This window comes from Nannobrachium achirus (genome assembly GCF_963921795.1).
Source record: "Nannobrachium achirus genome assembly, chromosome: 24".
In the NCBI taxonomy this organism is placed as follows: domain Eukaryota; kingdom Metazoa; phylum Chordata; class Actinopteri; order Myctophiformes; family Myctophidae; genus Nannobrachium; species Nannobrachium achirus.
Window position 1 is genome coordinate 43,891,675 of NC_137831.1, and position 18,585 is coordinate 43,910,259.

The 18,585-nt window shown below is 41.2% G+C and overlaps 2 protein-coding genes across 3 annotated transcripts in view; both read right to left on the reverse strand.

The window, feature by feature from the left end:
• The window catches only part of gart (phosphoribosylglycinamide formyltransferase), a 107,249-nt gene extending 99,700 nt beyond the window's left edge, over positions 1-7,549 (reverse strand). For both annotated transcript variants that reach the window (XR_013961715.1, XM_080720318.1), the window contains exons 1-2: positions 7,414-7,549; positions 471-620 (exon numbers count right to left, since the gene is read on the reverse strand). Coding sequence is in view for 1 of the 2 variants with exons in the window: in XM_080720318.1 (XP_080576444.1) it covers positions 471-615 (145 nt within the window). In the remaining variant the exon portion in view is untranslated. The remainder of the gene's footprint in view (positions 1-470; positions 621-7,413) is intronic.
• Positions 7,550-9,665: 2,116 nt separating this feature from the next.
• On the reverse strand, positions 9,666-16,635 carry LOC308279984 (uncharacterized protein). Its single transcript, XM_080720222.1, has 5 exons — positions 16,527-16,635; positions 14,434-14,735; positions 13,589-13,855; positions 11,458-11,610; positions 9,666-9,985 (listed from the first exon to the last, which is right to left on the reverse strand). Exons 2-5 carry the CDS (start codon positions 14,720-14,722, stop codon positions 9,822-9,824), a joined length of 873 nt encoding a protein of 290 aa, XP_080576348.1. The 5' UTR covers positions 14,723-14,735; positions 16,527-16,635; the 3' UTR covers positions 9,666-9,821.
• Positions 16,636-18,585: the final 1,950 nt, after the last annotated feature.

Genomic DNA, 18,585 nt, shown 5'->3' on the forward strand with positions numbered 1-18,585 from the left:
CCAAAACTTTGAGTAATAGAAACTAAATGTTTTTCTTCTTTTTTATATTAACCACTTGAACCCTAGTGTCCATATTCTGAGAACTTTAGCCAAAAATAGCCAATCTACAAGCACACAACGCCTCGCAGATCGTCTATTTTTAGCAAAGAGCTTTGGTGTAGAGGGGAAAGAGAGCAGAATGAGTACAGAGTAAGGTCAAGTTTATTAAGTATTGACGGTTCAAGTGGTTAAATATCTGAAAACACAAATTGACATGAATCCAAAATACACTGACGATCGTGCTGTCAAACGATTAAACTATATGGAATCTATGGTTGTGGGGGGTCCCTGCTTCATCTCTCTCTCAACTAAGGGGTCCTTGGCCTGAAAACGTTGAAGACCCCTGCTCTATAACATGCCATTTCTGTATCACTTCAAAATCCCACCCCTCTCCAGTGGTTAAAAATAAAAACACACGTGTGTTTAGTTACCAGAGTTGCTGATCTTTCCGCAGTTGGCCGTGCCCGCGTTTCCAGGCGCCACCAGGACCTGCTGGATGTGCTCTGATTGGGCCAGCTTCCACGCCAGCGTGTGTTCCCGCCCACCGCTGCCAATCACCAGCACTCGTTCCGCCATGGCACCTAAGAGACGGACGGAGAGAATCACATTCATTTTTATTGCCAGTTATGTTTGCACATGCGACCTCAGTGAGGTGCCTCAGTGCTTCATTGTCGTGCTGTCTCCTCACAACAGGCATGTCGAATTTCTGTACAGGGTTCCCGTACATTTTTACCAATTCATTTCCAAAACTTTTCCAGAATATTTAACCCAATTTCCAGGACTATATAACAATAATTCAGCTCAATAACAGGTCGCTTACTCCTATGCGCAATGCCCAAAGACAGGTAGTGTATGCCAGTGGTTCTCAACCTTTTCAGGCCGTGACCCCCGAAATAATCATGTTTTAATTGGGGACCCGGCACCCTGACGAGCACTAAGGGTTGACACGGTTCTATTGTGAAAATAGCAGATCTACATGCTTACAACGCCTCACATATTAACAAAATCAATAACCAAAGACAATGCATAGCTATTTTTTTCCAGGACCTTCCAGGACCCTTGATAATTTCCCAAACTTTTCTATTACTGGAAAAATATTTTTCTAATTTCCAAATATTTCCAGAAATCTCATGCCCGTGGGAACCCTGTCTGTATGCAGGGGTGTCGCACCAAATTCTGGGCCCTGGGTACAAGTATTCAATTCAATTCAATTCAATTCAAAGGGCTTTATTGGCATGAGAAAACATACGTTTACATTGCCAAAGCAGAAGTGTACATAATACAATACAATACAATCAGAACAAAATATATACATGTGAAAACAGTTTTCATGCATCACAGTAACGTGCAGGCAGAGCAGTGATATATACAATGGTTTTTAAGGTGGTTGGGTTCCATTTGATATCCTTCTCTTATCACAGCAGCTCACGAATCTTGCTGCTGTGTTTGCACATTGTTTTACTTCCCCCAGCAGGTATGGGAGTTTTTCATCATTGGTCATATTTTGAAACTCTCCTTGGGTGGTTATGATCTGTGGGAAGTATGTGTCTCTGATGTCTTGGTACAGCGGACAGGTGGTTAGAAAGTGTAGCTCAGTTTCCACTTCATTTTGTGTGCAGTGGGTGCAAAGTCTGTTTTCTCTTGGGAGCCAGGTATGCCCGTGACGTCCTTTCTCGATTGCAAGACTGTGCTCACTGAGTCTGTACCTAGTCAAGATCTTTCTTTGTTTTGGGTCGGCCACCTTGCTCAGGTATTCTGCCATGGTGTATTCTCTGTTTAGGGCCAAATAGCATTCTAGTTTGCTCTGCTTTTGGGTTGCTTCTCTCCAATGTGTCAGGTAGCTTTCACTGCGGGCCCCCCATGAATGTTTTTCATAGGGAGAACTGGGAACGCATCATTACGCATTATTTTGTGCTTAAACTATTGAAAAATAGCAGATATATAAGTCTTTGAATATTTAAAATCCTTCTGAGTTTTTTTTTTGGAAAAACCTTGTGTTTCTATGTCAGTGGTGCTCAAACTTGTTCATGTGAAGGACCCCCAAAAGGATATGTATTTGGCCATGGACCCCCCCCCCCCCCCCCCCCCCATCTCAAAATATTTTGTTCCAGGGACCCCTGTTACAAATGTTCACTTAAAAAAATACAAATATTCAAAGATTTGCACACATTTTCATGTCTTTTCAAAAATAGCAGATCTACAAGCTCACAGCGCGGTACTCAGTGCCACACTGTGAGCTTGTATATCTGCAATTTTTAATAGCTAAAGAATTAAGGCTCCTCCACCTTGGGCCTTAGTAACTCAGTCCCACTTTTCCCACCCTTGTGTGCAGGCAGGCGAGTGTGTGTGCAGGCGGGTGGGCGGGCGGGCTGGTGGGGGGGCGGGGGGGGGGGGGGGGGGCGGACAGTATCTCTGTAGCCATTAAACGAAACGGGTTTCTTACATTGATGCTCCTACATCATGCAAGCACCAGTTAAAGTTACTTTCCATCCCTCATATACTGTGTGCACCCCATAACCCACACACTGCACATCATTTTGGAGCTCATATCTTTGAACGGGTAAGGGCTAGTTCTGTTAATTGTGCTGAAGAACCAATCCTTTATGAAGTATAACTCATAAAGGCAGAGAGGCCTTTGGTGGCCAGACTGGCCACAGCAGAGAACCAATTAATAGCTCTTCATTCATCTTTTAAATTGGATTAATGCTTATTTAATTGAATGCAAAAATTGACCTATAACAAAAAGGAATCTGCCTGGTTGTGAGAAACGGCTGACCTTTTCTGTGTTCTGTGGCTTTAAATTATCTTGTAATGCCACACTAACAAGTCAACTAGAAAAATAAAAGCTTTGTGGTCAACAATTAACTGGCATTGGTCACCAGGCCGAATCAACCACCAGGAGTCATTTGCACGACAGAACAACAAAGACATTATGCAGTTGATATAGACCAGCAGCCATGGACGGACGCAACAATTACCAGCACATGATTTGAAGTCGGGCTCAAGCAGCAGGATATGTTAAAGCAATAAGCCACAAGAGGCGAGTGGTTACCGGGGTATTGTACACCGGCTGAGAGGCGTCAGCCGAGTGTTTCCGACCCTCTCAGCCGGTGTATACCACTCGCCTCTTGTGGCTTATTGCTTTTCTAAAACGGTCACAATATTGCAACATGAAAATCATAGACATGTACCAATTAAAACTGTTCTATTTCACTAATAATACACAATAAGGTCTGCTCTGCAAGAATGTAGTTCCCGGCCAGACTGCAGAAACAACACAGGTGCAGATAATTGGTGCACTGTGGAACACTGTGGAAAGGAATAACGCACATGGGTTTGATATAAACTGATTCAAGGTGTGGGTCATAGTCTCATATACCACAGCAACCAGCCAATCAGAATCAAGGAATGGAACAAGCCGTTTTAGAATTAGTATTAACGGGTGCAACGGTTTACAAAATTCACGGTTCGGTTCGATAATTTGGTGACACGGTTCAATACTTTTTCAATACAAAAAATAAACAGAAATGTCCTAGATTTATATATATTTTTTTATAACTACATATTTTTTTTTGTTTTAACTTTGAACAATATGCATGGGTTGACACTAAAGTGGCCGTTTGGGCAAGTACAGGTCATGTTCTACTTACCCAAAGGTCATGCCCACGAAAAGTAAAATCTTCCATTATAAAATGAAAACAGCGCATTATAGGTAGGGATGTGACAATGCGCGATAGTATCGTTTATCGTGATAAAAAACACTCACGATAATCGTATCGTGGAGATTTAATTTATCGTCATATCATTCTCCATCATAGTGGGAGAAATATGTAACAAAAAAAGGCAAATGTGTTAACTTCCGGCAGAAAGCGTGAAAATTTGCACCTAGTGGTATTTTTTGTGTGCTGAATTCAAAAATTGACGGTCCCAAGCACTTTTCCCATGGGATCTGGTGGCTCTCATTCACTTACCATACTAGGGAAAAAAGACCCCCCAAAAAATCTTCTTCAAGTAGCATGTGAGGGGTCAAACTAGGTGTTTTTTGGGATTCTGAATCCATTGCAAGCATTTGTTTTGCACGAAAAACATTCCTTTCCGAGAAATGGACACAACAAAACTTTGAAAAGTGATGACTCATCACTTAACCATAGTTTGTGGGGTCCATTTCTTCCCCAAGGAATGTTTTTTGTGCAAAACAAATGCTTGGAATGGATTCAAAATCATGAAAACCCCCTAGATAGACCCCTCACATGCTACTTAAAGAAGATTTTTGGGGGGTCTTTTTTTCCTAACCCTAACCCTATGGTAAGTGAATGAGAGAAAAGTGAATTTGGGACCGTCAATTTTTGAATTCAGCGCACAAAAATACCCCTAGGTGCAAATTTTCACGCTTTCTGCCGGAAGTGAACACCTTTTTCACATATTTCTCCCACTATCATGCACTGGGATTAATTCACCTTTTATTTGCCGAGCTGCATATCTGGTACCACTTAAACCCTCTATAATTGGGAAAAGGCCACGGATCTCAAAATATTTAGTTCCAGGGACCACCCAGAAGCGAGAATTTTAGTTACAAACGTTCGCTTTGAAAATACATATATTTGCACACATTTTCATGACTTTTTCAAAAATAGCAGATCTACAAGCTCGCAGCGCGGCACCACTGGTTAAAGCATTCAATAATTCTAGGCCTTTTATTGCACACATTATAATATGCAAGGTATGACCACCCAGACAACTTCTTATCCTTAAGAAAACGGAGTAGCTAATTAGAACATAACATCCTGTATGTAGCACATACCTGATTATTGTTTCAGCTTCCTGCACTAGCCTAAAATAATCTCTGTGATAAGCAAATCTGGTTTCTTGTTTGTTTTTTGAAGCCTATAGGAGATAATGATATCACTGACAAATCCACATAGTCTCGATTTGTGTCATTAAGATGTACATTAGTGACTTGGCTTAATGGAATTTGAATCACGTCATTTGAAGAGACATTATTGATGCTGAGCTGAGATATATCCAAGCTTTATTTAGTGATAAGAATGCAATAACAATATGTATGCATTCACTACAATCTACAGCATATAACAATAGTAGGCTATGACTATGTACCTAATAATATCATACTCATAATATGCATTCCTAATTCATGTGGCATCGTCTTATAACCAGCAAATGTATACACATTTATATAGGCCTATAATACACAGAATGACCCAATAATTTGAAACCATTTGTCACCACGCTTACTTGTAAATACAATTCATTCATCAGAAAAGCAATGCTAGCCTATACAAATCTCGATGTTCTTCACACATCAAAGGGAAATTGGGGTTGCAATTTTAGCCACTGTAGTGGGCATTACATAGCACCCAAGACAATCAATATATAAAGTTGTTTTAGGGATTCATTGGATAATGTTATGGCAACACATGCAAGTCAAGAACACATTATATTATGGTGTCTTTTGTTGAGGACAGTCACAGTCAGAACACATAGCCTGCACGAATCCCACCTTAATGTGAGTCAACAACACAAAGCCCCCAACCCACCCACCCACCCAAATATGACTAAACCAGAAGATAGCAAACAAAAAGGGGTCAGAGTTTCAACAATGATCACTTGGACTGACCGACCTCGAAAGCTCCAGTCTGTTACAACTTACTGTGTTGTTTGCAACACCAGCATTTGGATGTGTTACTTTAGTCAGAATAGCCCATACATGGACTCCAGAGATAAGGAATGTGTGTGTTGCATGAAAAAGCGCGTGTTCTGTAATTATAGTTGACTGGCTGCTGGCTTTGATTGGAATCACCCCTCCTCATGTGACCAGGGGTGTCAATTGGGTATGGCAGGGGTATGCAGCTGCCATACCCTGGGTCCAGGGGGGGAAATAAAAGTTACTTTTAAATAGAAATCCATGAATGTCTCTTTGTCTATCTGTGCTGGCTATTATGTTGTTAAATTACAGTAAAATAACTACAAATGCAAAATTTAACAAAATGGTCACTTTAACAAAGTAGGCTATTATAATTATATTCTCCACTCTGTTATTCTCCCCATCTTGACAAGATGCTATATTCCCAGGTTCCGCAGGTCAGCTGCACAGGTGCAATGCATTATTGTTAATTGTGGCACGTTTACTACTACAAGTTTAGCTGCACTTGAACAAACGTTCCAGGCTGCCATATCCAGTCAAAGAAACCTGGGGAAAAACTTCTTAAAATAAATGTATCATGCCTGTTGCTAAGGTATGGCAACATGACTGGTGTCTCGCAACACCAGTCATGTTGCCATACCTTAGCTTTTTCTGAACTGACGCCACTGCATGTGACTCACGTGTCACTGAAAACTATTCTAAACAACACTTTTCAAAATGTCAAATTTATGTTGAATAATATGCCAAAAAGATATGGCTCGTAAAGGATTGTATTGGATAAACAACGCATCCACCACCACCACCACCACCATCATCACATCAATGGGTCGCATGCTCACAACTCAACAAACGTCTTCTACACACTACTAGCTCTGGTCCAGAGCATGACGCTCTGACAGGCGGCTGGCTAAAAGACTAGACCAGAATTTCTCAGCCCCTACGAGGGCTCAACTTCAGTCAAAATAAACTAAACTACTTCACTACTCACCAAACCAAAGGTATTTTTGCGTTGTTGAAAGTCTATTCTCCGCGGTGGGAAACCTCTCAGCACCCCACCCACTCTGTAAATTACACTATTTCTGTTATGAAATAAAAACGCACCCACCTCGAGCCACCGCAGACTGACAGCGGCGTCAGTTTAGAAAAAGCTAAGGTATGGCAACATGACTGGTGTTGCGCGCGTGCAACACACCAGTCATGTTGCTATACCTTAGCAACAGGCACGATTACAGTACATTTTATTATTTCCCCCTGTAGCCAAGGTATGGCAGCTGCCATAGCTTGCCATACCCAATTGACGCCACCGCAGACTGACCCCCGGAAATAAGCGGCGGTCGAGTTGGATCTATGAGTTGGATGCGTTTCATTTCATGACAAAAATAATGTATTTTACAGAGTGGGTTTGGTGCTGAGAGGTTTCCCACCGCGGAGAATAGACTTTCAACAACACAAAACTACCTTTGGTTTGGTGAGTAGCGAGGTAGTTTAGTTTATTTTGACTGAAGTTGAGCCCTCGTGGGGGTACAGAAATCCTGTTCGGGTCTTTTAGCCTGCCGCCAGTCAGAGCAGAGCTAAACACACCACTACAGACTCGAGGATCCTGGAAAAGTTCTGTGCTAATGTGTTTAGCTCCATGTAGCAGAAGATCAAGAAGTTGCATTCATAGAAAAGTCATGATCTGCGGTCCAGTGATATCTTCGGGACAAACTCACCTTGTATGAGTGTGAAAGTGGATGTTTTAGTGGTCCGTCCTGCAGCAGGTCCAGTCGGTCACACACACTCACAGCTGGCTGGGAGACTGACTACTACTACTACTACTACTCTGATCGCATCTTCCACACTGTCTGGACATCCCATAGCTTGGAGGAGGGACAGTCGCGCTGTGATTTGCTAGTGGTTGTCAGGCAACCACTAAATATATTCAGTGGCAACATAATATTGCAGGGGTCTTCAAAAGGGGGTCCGCGACCCCTAGGGGGTCCGCGGGGATACTGCAGGTAAAATAAAATAAAACTTTTATATATTTCTTTATTTGTATTTAAAACAAAAATGTAATTTGTCTTTTAAAAAAACATGATTTTGTCTACCTTATTTTCAGTTAATAAGGTATGTTTATAAATGGTAAAGCATGATGAATATATTAATCTATTATTTTAATTGCATGTAGTATTGAATGCACAATAACATGGTAACATGAAACAGAATGTTATATACATAAATATACATTGTAGCCCCACCCCCACCCTATGAGGTAGGGGGCCCCTGCTCCATGATCTCCCCATCAGTTTGGGGGTCCCTGCCCTGAAAACCCCTGTAATAATGAATGAAACATGATGTTGAATAAATTATATGGACATTATTTGTGGACACTGTACAGCATCTGCAGAATCCTTTAAATAGAATTTTTTTTAGTTAATACCAAATTACAATATCATCCGTCAAAAAACGAATCCATCTGATCTGAACACATTTTAAAGTAGAGTTTAAGTCGTTGCCATGACAACCGGCTAATCTCAGCACGTCTTGAGTACGACCGACCCTTCGGACCATGGGATCTTGAATCGACTATCAAAACCACGTGGACCTGATGTGTTGATCATAAACAAAGACAAAGTTTGCGTCTTTAAATAGATGAAACTCAAACCTGAGCAGAGTTTTGTTAATTGTCATTAATGTAGCGGGAATCGGGATCCTTAACTTCTCGCAAATGTATTAAATGTCTAACTTCCTTTACCATGTACCATTCGAGATGCACCATGGGAGTTGTAGTCAACTACCATAGACATTTGAGGAAAATTATGACAATGAAATTATGTTGTAGGCTATATATTATTTTTTTAAATTCTTCTGCCACAGACAATATATATATAGGTCTATATTAGTCGGTTTTCTAACTTTTCTTATGTAACACTTTACTTGAAAGTCCAGTGAAGTACTCCCTCTTGTGGTCTAAGTTAATATACAAGTGCAAATGCAATGCAAGAAATAAACATTCTTTATTACATCCCATTATGCAAATAAAAAGAGTAATTGTCAGTTAATATATCTTGAATCTGTACAGCAATAAATTACTGCTTAATAATTAACATGCTTATTTAGGCATATTAGGATACCGCAAGCATAAAAAAAACAATTTACCACGGACCCCACTTTGAGAACCAGTGCTGTGAATTATACCAGTGTTTCTCAACCTTTTTTCTGCATGGGCACACTTTTCATGTCCCAAGAATCCATGGGCACACCAACATAATACGGGGGTGTAAATATCGTCACTGTCGGGAAGAAAGCTTGTATCTCCAAGTTTCAAATGTGTAAGTTTCTTCGCAAAGTAAAGGCCTGCTTCATCATACAAGGCTGTCGCACAACAGTAGTGAAAACAGCAGATCTACAAGCACACAACGCCTCGCACCGCGAGTTTAAATCATTTTTAAAATGATGAATACAATACTGGCTTTCAAGCAGTTTCAAGGGGCACCGGCACACTTGACCCTTCTCAGGGGCACACCAAAGGTCTCCAGGCACAGTGGTTGAGAAACACTGAATTATACCACACGGCTAGGCACAGATGATGTGTGGCATGAGCTCTAATGCTGGAGCCATATTTAAAAACAAAAAACAAGACAATCAATAAATAAATAAAACTTTATTTGATGCCAACGGCAAGACTACATGGAACGAGCAAGAACAATGTTAACGTGTGGTCTGGCAAAGCAGCAGATAAGCTCAAGAACGTGATTCAGGCTGTCCTTACAGTGGTGGGAAGTTGGATCTTGGCACAGGTATGCATGGTGGTTGGCTCTGCTTTTTCTGACATCGCTGGTCCTGGGAAGGATGGGTGGGTGGGTTTCCTTTCTTGATGTTTTGTTGTGTTAGTTTTAAGTTGTGTATATGTTGTATAAAATGCATCTTGTTTTAGTTTTGTTTGTATTTAATTCAGGATGCATCTACGTGTATGTATAGGCCTACTACGTTATTGTAATCTTTGTGATATGATGACAAAAATAACCATTATTTGATGCTAAAATCGCTTCATACTTGAGTAAAATGTAAAATTGTACGTCGTCGTAAACATCAATTAACAGCACAGTAAATGACAACATTCTGAGTTGGAGTCCAACCTTCACCACAAAGGAAGCTCAGGAGCGCTGAGAAGCTCCCCCGCCAAGTCCGAGTCTCTCAAGGCGAACAGGGTGACTCCTGAACTGTAGGCAGCAGGGATCTCTATGTGAGTCAACTTGGACTGGTCTTCACTCTCTGCCTCCCGGACCATCTGCTTCACTTGGCCTAGGAAAGAAAAAAACACCATGGAGTGAGGAATTAAAACCCATTTAGGCCTAGAATTATTGAATGCTTTAGCAATTGAAAAATAGCAGATCTACAAGCTGGTGACGCGCTGCAAGCTTGTAGATCTGCTATTTTTGGAAAAAGTCGTGAAAATGTGTGCAAATCTTTGAATATACTGTATGAACGTTTGTAACTCAAATTTTGCTTCTGGGGGGTCCTTGGAACTAGATATTTTGAGATGCGGGTCCGTGGCCAAATAAATATCAGTTTGGGCGTTCTTCACGTGAAAAAGTTTGAGAACCACTGACATAGTAGTCTCTCAAGAACAGACTAACTGAGCTCCAGTCCAGTTAAGCGAAAAGGACCTTTTCTTTGACGATGGCTAGCCAGATTGCTGACATAGAAACATAGGTTTTTCAAAAAACTTAGAAGGATTAAAAAGACACTTATAGAGTTCGGGTCAAAATTCTAATTTTCACGATTTTTCAAAAATAGCAGATCAACAAGCTCGCAGCGCGGCACTCGGTGCTGTATTTTATTTACCTTTGGGACCCCAATCTACACTGTCAATTTTACACAATTTCACAATAATGTGAAGAGTTACAGAACGGTAAGGGTCCAATTGCCCCATTTCCACTGTAGGGCCAACCCAGAACTAGAACCAGAACTTTCCAGAACCAAGAACTTTCAAGAACCTGTGAAGTTCCGGGACCAAGTTCTGCTTATGTTTCCATATAACAAGAACTAACCGGGAAGGTCCCATAGGTTCCCAGAACAAAATTTTAGTTCTACCTCAGGAGCAGGACCTAAAAAAGGTTTCCGTGTCTGAAACCGGGCCGTTCGCAATGGAAACAAAACCAGAACCAAAGAAATAGGTTCAGGTTCCTGAACGTTCTGGTTCCACCTTGCAGTGGAAAAGGGTCTAAATACTGTAGCTGGGGACCCTTCATTGGGTACCGGTGCAGTAAGGTATTTGATAGATATAAATTATGATACATAATTGTATGATTTGTATATGAGGCTCATATGACCATAAGGTTATATTATGAGGTTATATAACTGAATAGGTACTGTGAGTTCAGGCTTATAATTACAGATCATGGCAACTTTGGTTGCACTGACTACGAAATCATGTTTTGGTTATACTATATGTCACTAGTGGAAAGTTACCAACACTACGTGTCTCTGTCTTCTTGTTATGATCTGGGAACGAATCAATGAGTCCCACGAAGATCTTACTGTCATAATCTGTACTCTTTATATACTGTATGTAACTTCCATCTTGGGAGAGAGAGAATTTAGAAAGCTGCCACTAAGGGTGGTATGCTCACTGTTCTGTCTTCCTTGTCTGACTCTTCAAATACAGCAATTTATTGATAGTCCTTTGGCTCGTCTCTGTCTTATTTTGGTTATGGATTTATCCATATCCATATTTATTTAACTTATTAATAATTTATCCAACAGTTATTCACCCTCCACATCCAAGGCGCTCCAGCGCAGGTCAGACTGGCTCTCTGACAGGCTGGACAGATGGCAGTTGGGCGTCCACCTCTGCAGCACATCCTCCCGACGAATCAGCAACACAGACTCACTGCACAGTCTCTGATGCACCTCCCTCTCACTCACTGGAAACAAAGACCAACAAACGCCTTTATGAAGCTTCAGAACAGGGGTTTTCAAAGTGGGTGCCCTGGGGTGCTGTGACAGCAGTCCAGGGGTGCCGCGAGATCATTTGATAATATTTGGAATTTGTTTGGACACTTGAAAAAAAATTGAGTATCATTTTAAACTTGAAGTACAAAGTTATTTTCAGTCAGTTCTAACCAAAATGGCTATTATCTCAACGTTTTCCTCGCAACATAATCACTAAAATATCGTCACTGTCAGGCAGAAACCTCGTATCTCCAAGTTTCAAATGTGTACGTCTTTTGGTAAAGCAAAGCCCTGCTTTATCATACAAGACTGTCGCACAAAACTAGTGAAAACAGACGATCTACAAGCACACAACGCCTCGCGACAACGACGATATGCTATAAATATAATGTGCTGGGAGTGAAAATTACAATGTAGGGGTGCCTCGGATTAAAAAAAAATATTTATGGGGTGTCCTGAGACAAAAACGTTTGGGAACCCCTGTTCTAGAATCTTAAGAAAAGGAAACATGATTGTTGACCTCTGAAACCTCTGGTAGCAAAAGGCTATGTTCCACCAAAAGTCTATGTTCCTAAAATAATCCTTGTCTACTGGTTTTCACGTCACACCAGAGCAATACTTTTATTCCAGCACTGTGTTAATGTATATTCTTTTTATAATTTGTTTTGATAAGTGTTAGCAATAGAATACAAGAACGGTCGGCACCATTACCTAGTCGGCCGCAGTCAAATTCCGGTGAACTCGGAATGGTTGGCAGACTTGGCACCAGGTCATTACTATTTATTACTAGTAAGACGCCTCAGGGCGACAAGCGACCACGCCCTAAAGGATGTGGACATCAGGGATCTCCATATATGGGCATAAAACTGAGTTGTTCCCCTGGCATCACAGGGATCTCCATATCTCCATATATGGGCATAAAAGGGATTTGTTTCCCCTGGCATCCCAGGGATCTCCATATCTCCATATATGGGCATAAAAGGGATTTGTTTCCCCTGGCATCACAGGGATCTCCATATCTCCATATATGGGCATACAGGGGATTCTGTTAGTGTGACATCACAGTGAAGCCAGAGCGTGATGTTAGACCTGGTGCCTTTGCCTGGGGCTGAGTAGGTATTGGTGCCGACCGTACCGGTTACCTTTAAATGCGCACACACGCGTTACAGTTAGGGCTGTCGCGATTATGACATTTTACATGACGATTAATTGTCACTCAAATAATAGCGATTAACGATTTAATTGTGTTTTTGTCGTTGACAATTACGTTTCTGTTTGGCTTTTAGGCTTTGAAGTTGCACATGGCAGAGATGACACCTAACCCTAACCCTAAATATATAAAGAAATGACATATTTGACAACTTTATATTTAGAAAAGAACATTGATAGGGTGAGAAGTTCAGTCACCCGAGAGGGACTTGGAGTAGAACCGGTTCTGCTGCTCCTACACTTGGAAAGGAGTCAGCTTCGGTGGTTCGGGCATCTAGTACGGATGCCCCCCGAGCGCCTTCCTAGGAAGGTCCTCGTTGCACGTCCCACTGGGAGGAGACCCCGTGGCAGACCAAAGACCAGATGGAAGGATTATATCTCCAAACTGGCTTGGGAACGCCTCGGTATACTCCCTGAGGGAGTGGAGGAAGTTGCTTGGGGTAAGGAAATCTGGAAGTCTCAATTGGAACTGTTACCCCGTGACCTGATACCGGATAAGCGGTTGAAGATGGATGGATGGATGGATGGATAGTAATAGCCGATCTACAAGCTTACAACGCGTTGTGAGCTTGTAGATCTGCTATTCCACTATTTTTTACTTAAAAAAAAATATATGTAAACATTTCTCAACATGGAAACGATTGTGACGATTATGAAAAATAATCCCGATTATGTCAAATAACTGCGATTAGACGATTATGTAATAATTGCGACAGCCCTAGTTACAGTACATCTACTTACCAACATCTATGGGATTGGTCATGAACACTGCGTTGGGAGCGACGCCAAATATGAGCTGGTGGTGCCAGGCGTCGGGCACGTCCTCCCCCTTGGGCACGGCTCTCTGCATGTTCATGGTGGCCACGGGCACTGCCCCCTTGCGGATCCACCGCGCCAGCCAGGGTACCAGTCTGAGCCGCCTGGGGGGGTGGAGGTGGAAGAATCGTCCCATCACCTTGCCCTGACTGGCTCGCTCTGATCCCGCGATGAGCTGGTTGTGAGTCGCGCCTGGACGGGTGGAGTGGAGTAGGGCATTCACCAAATATTCGAATATCAAAGTCACTATTCGACGCTGTTCACCGAAGTCAAATATTCGCTTATTTAAATTGTTTATTGTTTTCTCTTTAAAATATAGTTTATAAAGCTTGGCTAGATAGGAAGTCATAAGAATTAGTTGTCAATGCCCCTGGTGGATGAATTTGTTAATGCTCTATACCAGGGGTTCTCAAAACCTTTTAGGCCGTGACCCCCAAAATAAACATATTTGAACTGGGGACCCCCACCCTGACAAGCACTTGGAATTGTAGGTATTACATTTAATGTGACTCGGTTCCGCAGATAAATATTGTGAAAACAGCAGATCGGCTTGTAGATCTGCTATTTTCAGCACGCAACACCTGAGAGCAACCAAACATAAAATGACTGTCTTCTCCACTAGTCCCTCCCAAGTTTTTATTTAGTTGACGAAATATATTTAGTCTTAGTTTTAGTCATCATAATTAGTTTTTATTTTGTTTTCGTCAGTGAAAAAAAATTAAGTTGACAAACATTTTTCGTCATAGTTTTAGTCAACGAAATCTGCTCACCGGCCTCACTCCGGGAGAGCAGGTAGTCCGGCAGCAGCGACTCGTTCCTCCTCAGGCGTGTTTCCACGCAGCGGTCTGCCTCCTCTGGACAAACCTCCAGGCCCAGGGCCCGGATGACGTCCACCACTGCCGTGGCGCCGCAGGCGGAGGCTCCGATCTGCAGGGTCTGTCTCTCCAGCGCCTCCTTTATGGACCACATCATGGCCGCGTCGCCTTCCTCCTCCTCCTCATTCTCCTCTTCCTCAGGCTCTCTGTCATCCTCACCCGCCCGGGCGCTCACCTCCTCCATCAGAAATGGTCAACTGGAATTATTAAAAACCCATTTAGAACGGGTACACATTATTGTGTATCATTATTTTATGCTTTAACTATTGAAAAATAGCAGATATACAAGCTCACAGCGCGGCACCGAGTGCCACGCTGCAAGCTTGTAGATCTGCTATTTTTTAAAAATCGTGAAAATTAGAATTAAAAAAAAAAAAAAATGAATTCTATAAGTGTCTTTTGAATCCTTCTAAGTTAAAAAAAAAAAAAAACTATGTTTCTATGTCAGCAATCTGGCTAGCCATTGTCAATGAAAAGGTCCTTTTCACTTAACTGGAGCTCAGTTTGTCTGTTCTTGAGATACTACTATGACAGTGGTTCTCATGTGAAGGACCCCCAAAATTATATGTATTTGGCCATGGACCCCCATCTATTTAGTTCCAGGGACCACCCAGAAGCAAAATTTTAGTTAGAAACGTTCGCTTTGAAAATACATATATTCAAAGATTTGCACATTTTCACGACTTTTTCAAAAATAGCAGATCTACAAGCTCGCAGCGCGGCACTCAGTGCCTCACTGTGAGCTTGTACATCTGCTATTTTTCACTGGTTAAAGCATTCAATAATTCTAGGCCTAAACTAAGGGAGATGGTTGCTGATGTAAATTAAAGATGGGGTGCCATGATTTCTTTTCTTTTTTTTTATGACTCAGAGGTATCACGGCTTTCAGGAAGAAACAAAAAACAGGGAAGGACAATTTTAGTTTTTTACAACAAGGGTTCATATTTTAGATTGTAATTAAATGATTAATTATTATTTCATTTACTTATTTGTATTGTTTTAGAGATTCTCATTTCAGTGGTTGGGGGCATGCGTACAAGTGGCCAAATATGTCATTTTACACAGAATAAGCCCATTCCCCAGATACAACGCAACCTTTCATGGTTGGATGTGACTTATGGGGGCTAGAAGTGTTACTGTAAATAGCAATAAAGAAACTGCTGGCTTATTGTGTCTAAAAATGCATATTTAGCCACTTGTACGCATGCCCCCATGCGTACACATGCCCCACATTTTAGCACGGTAAACGCAATAAAACAATAGAACAAAGCAAATGAAAACATTTTAACTCTCACTTTTTCTTTTCTCTAATTACAATCTAAAATATGAACCCTTGTTGTAAAAAAACAAAGTTGTCCTTTTTAATGTTAACCTCATAGACACATACAAAAGAGAAAAAGTACAAAACTATGGCACCACCTCTTTAAGTTAGTCCTTAAGGGATTGTATGTAGGCCCTACATTGTTGAATGACACATTTTGATTATAGCTAGTCTACTCTCACATTGTAATGCGAAGATTGATTGATCTGATCATATGCTCAAAAGTCTGATATATCCTGTTACTGTACCAACATTACAGCCAGCCACCAAACTCATCACATAATAGCTCTGTAATTTCTCCTGCACAGTTTTGACACTGTATCTGTGAGAATGTGTCGGCAAGTATAGCCTACAATAAATTCCCTTTACTGTAGCCTAAATGGGCAAAAACAACAACACATTTGCTCACCACAAAGAATCCAGCATAATAATTGTTACAGAACTGTAACAGCTAAACTATACTGCCCTTGATTCAAATCTTACATTTACATTGCCAACTCTAGGCTGTAAAGCACTGAGGGTTGATTCTAGAGACACACATTCATTCTAGTGGGTGCAGAACATCAACATTAGACAAGGCTTTATTATGGCATATTTAAATACAGTAGGCCTACAACGTTTAGCTAGCATGTATTCATATTAAATACAGAGTTGATTTAATGTATACCTAAAGTGTTCAATAATCCATGTTGATCTTACTCTGTCTGCAAAATGTGTCAGATGCACAGAGGGTAAACAGCATAGAGTTATAATAAATAGGGTAAACAGCAGCTGCACTACTGAAGCTAGTGTTCACACAGCGCATGCTCAATACCACGGTAGAAGCGGGACGTTCGCGAACGACTCGAGTCTTTTGAACGGCTCTTTGAAATGAACGATGGGATCCGATTCGCAGTGGAGAGCCGTTCCTTTCTAATGAACAGTCATGGAAAAATAACTCAAATTCTTTACCTAATTGAAAGTATCAATACTGCAATGTGGAAATACCCTGCCAGTAGAAGTTTGGAATGCTAATGTACTTGAGTAAAAGTACAAGTATATGGTATTAAAATGTAGGCCTACTTAAAGTACTAATGAAAGTGAGCGTAAGGCGGAGTTTGCTTATTATTAGGCTATTAAAAGTCCATGCGTGCCTCTGCCTTTCATGTGGTGAGGTCTACTCAATCTAACATACTGTCTGCAGCTGTGTGAACTGATTGACAGGCACTGTCAGAAGTCAGAGCGGTGTAAATCATAAATGTAGACTTATTATTGTCAATGCTGCTGGTTGGTTGCCTAGGAATCTATAATATTAACATTGAAACAAAAGCCAGGGAGAAAGGAATGCTTTTAGGCTATTTTCTATCTACAGAGGTAGGCTAAGTCATTTTCCGTTTAGAGAGAGAAAGAGAGAGAGAAATGGTCGAGTGAGCTTCACTTTGTATTGTAAGACGGGACCTGTGTTGCATTGCCGATTAAAATATAATCTCTTTAGGCCTAAGCCTATTTATTAAATCACAATCGAATGTTGTTTACTTGCATAATGGGGACACTTTTTTTTTTTAATTGTAGGCTATTTTATATGTAGTTACTGGAAAATGTTTCAACATCTGATCTCTCAGTAGGGTTGCTTCAATTTTTTCTTTTTTTTTTCTTTTTACTGGTCCCCCTCGGCAATGGCGCTGGTTTTGTAGGCCGATAACTCCAAATCGGCCTACAAAACGTCATACGCACACATTCTATAGTATAAAGTACTCATTATGCAGAATGTTTTCAACATAGAAAAATCATTTGAAAATAGCAGATCTACAAGCTCACAATGCGACGCATTGTGAGCTTGTAGATCGTCTATTTTCAAATGGCAGGTATGTAATAAATAGGCTATAGAGTTGATGTTAGAATTCTACAAAGTAACTTATTAACTAAAATGAGACAGTCTTTTGAACGGCTCTTTGAAAGGAACGGATCCCAGAGATCCGGCTCACTTCAAAGAGCCATAAATCCCATCTCTATACCACGGAGTGCTTCATTTGATGGTTTCGAAGAGACTGTGGATAAGTGGCGCCCTCTACTGGTCAATTCATAGTACAATTGTGGTCCAACACATATAATCATAGATACTTTAACTATGGTCTATGCATGCATGGAATAGTCCAATGGAGCAAAACAGGCTGATTTCATGTCAGTGGACCACACACGAGTTCAGTGGAATTTGCTTTCGGTACATTATGTATGGTGGGAATTGTTCAGTTTATCACCATCATCACCAAACTTTAGACATCAACATCATATAGCCTACTCACAATAATATACAGAAGAGACTGGACATCCTCCAGTCCAGCCATGGCCTACTACCAGTACCACAGTGGTTCTCAACCTGTACGTGGGTCGTAACTCTCCCCAGATTATTTTGGGGGTCCCCAGATGATTGACTTAGGCTAAAGTGCAACATTGTTTTCTCACTCAACAGTAAACAAACCAACATAAAGTTTAAGTGTAGGCTATAGAGGGTATCTTCACATTTCTAAAGTGACAATTAAAGGACTTTTTAATACCTAACATTGGCCAAAAAGAAAAGGTTGAGAACCACATGTACTACCCGGGGATGGATTACCCAACGGGCACAATGGCCCCAGGACCATGGACCCCTGAGCTAGGGGGGCCCCTGAGCCAACGCGTGACCGCATCCCTGTTATTAACGTTGCGCTTTTTGTCAGACAATGGGCTTATTCATTCATGTCAATAAA